Source organism: Atta cephalotes (genome assembly GCF_000143395.1).
Source record: "Atta cephalotes unplaced genomic scaffold scaffold00005, whole genome shotgun sequence".
NCBI lineage: Eukaryota > Metazoa > Arthropoda > Insecta > Hymenoptera > Formicidae > Atta > Atta cephalotes.
Genome location: NW_012130069.1, coordinates 1,754,050 through 1,755,998, shown reverse-complemented (window position 1 = coordinate 1,755,998; position 1,949 = coordinate 1,754,050). Strand labels below are relative to the sequence as shown.

The following is a 1,949-nucleotide window of genomic DNA, read 5'->3' as shown; positions in this document are numbered from 1 at the left end:
GAGAGAGAGAGAGAACGGTGCGCACTTAGGACCTTTCGTCACGGAGACGAGGCGAGAGCCGGCCGCGCGCGGTCAATGGCTGCGGTATCCGCAGGTTCAAGGAAACCGGGCTGGTCCGATTCGACATCATGTCGTGTACACGGGGAAACCGAACAGGTGATGCGCCTCTGCGAAAATGCAGGTTAATGGAATGCCGTCTAAGTAGCCTCTGCCGTGCTGCCTTGCAAGTGCATACGATTACCGCGACTGGATTCTCGAGAGTCTTCCACGCTTCGGCGATCGGATAGAGAACTGTGTCGTGCCTCGATCGAAAACATTACCTCCGACACGTATACAACTCCTTATAAAGATTCGCACGTGTAATTTATTCCACTATAACGAAAACTCGCAGATATAAACTTATATATGTAAATATAAGATATTTTATTAAATGAACCCGACATAAAATTGAATGTTAATTAAATGCAGAGCATTTGGAGATGATGTAAAATTTAGATTTTACATAAAAAAAGTCAGAATTTTACATAAAGAAGAGGAAGAGATTCGTACAGCACAGACCTTCAAGAAACGCCGTCCTAAAAGACATTCAAAAGACGTCTGTATATCTTCTGAATATCTTAAGGATATTCCTAGGATTCTTAAGGATATTCCTAATGTTCCTGGGATATTTGTCGAATAAAATGTGCGGTATGAGAAGATAGAGAAAGTATTTTTGCTTTTTTTTTCTTTTGCAATATTAATCGTGGGCAGAGCGACTATTTGTCGAAACAGCATGATAGAGCGAGAATGAAACCGAGAGAATACCGATTGTTTGAATACCGATTGTTTCTCGTACAATTCTGAAGTAACAACTCTGAGACTGATTACTATGGATTCTTTCATAAGCACGCAAATCTTTTCACAATCCACTCGATCGTTTACGAACGAAGCAGTGTTTTCATCAGTCAATTTTTAGAAGATGATAAAAGTTTTTATCAAACTTCGCGTTAAATATAAAATTCTTCGGCGTATTGCATGCACAAGATCTATTCAGAAGCGTTGGTATTTAGTCGAACAAATATATCAATCGTACAGCTAATATTTATACACTTCAAATAATATTAATTCATTTTTTGGAATTTGTTCATACGTAATTTTTCAATACCTATGCTCTTATCCAAGGAATAAATCAAATAAAAAAATTAAAATGACTTTATTTTGATGTCATAAAAGTCAAAATGATAAATTTGACTATTTAATGATGTTCAGAATCAAAATAAAATTTTGATTTTCTATTGATTTTTATTTGTGTTTCTTGGGTATGTGTATTTTGGCGATTATATGGAGGTCTTTTCACGCGTTTCTATCAGCGCCACGACATAGCAACGAGCTCATCGATCGGTCACGGAGGTAGCTTTTTGAAAGCCGCATGAGGGAACCACGAGAAACCCCAACCGGACGACGACACGAACAGGGAGGAGCGTAGACGCTTCTCATATATGTATGTATCTGCGTTAGATGTGTACATGACTAGCATATCGATTTAATATTCTTTTTCTCATACCGATGCATGAAGGCGGCGGTTGACATGTTACTATCCATGGGGTGGTTCCATAAATCCCGGCCGGGCCCCGCCAACGCGACCCTCTTGACGGCACTCCCGCTCGCGGTGCTCCGAGCTCCGTTCCGTCACCCTGTCCTCTCGTTTCGACACCGTGATCTCGAAGTGACCTCAGGAAATCCACGATGAAAGAGAGAATCCAACGCGATGCGAACGCGGCTGGCAACAACGACCGGTAGATAGGATCGTTTTCTACGAACACCTGCCTACATCGACCTGGACAGGTTGAGATCGTCTGCCTGACTGAAATCAGAATGCGCACTAGTCGGTTTCCATGGTGGATGGTGAGCCGATGGTGGTGGACGGCAGTGTTGGACGAGAGAAAGAGAAAGAGAGATAGAGTTGGAGG

General features: G+C 41.9%; 1 protein-coding gene across 1 annotated transcript in view; it reads right to left on the bottom strand.

Annotated features, from left to right (window-relative positions):
- Positions 1-1,581, bottom strand: part of LOC105626272 — a 49,594-nt gene extending 48,013 nt beyond the window's left edge. The window contains exon 1 of the mRNA XM_012207576.1: positions 1,544-1,581. Coding sequence (XP_012062966.1) covers positions 1,544-1,581 — 38 coding nt within the window. The remainder of the gene's footprint in view (positions 1-1,543) is intronic.
- Between the last annotated feature and the right edge of the window lie 368 nt (positions 1,582-1,949).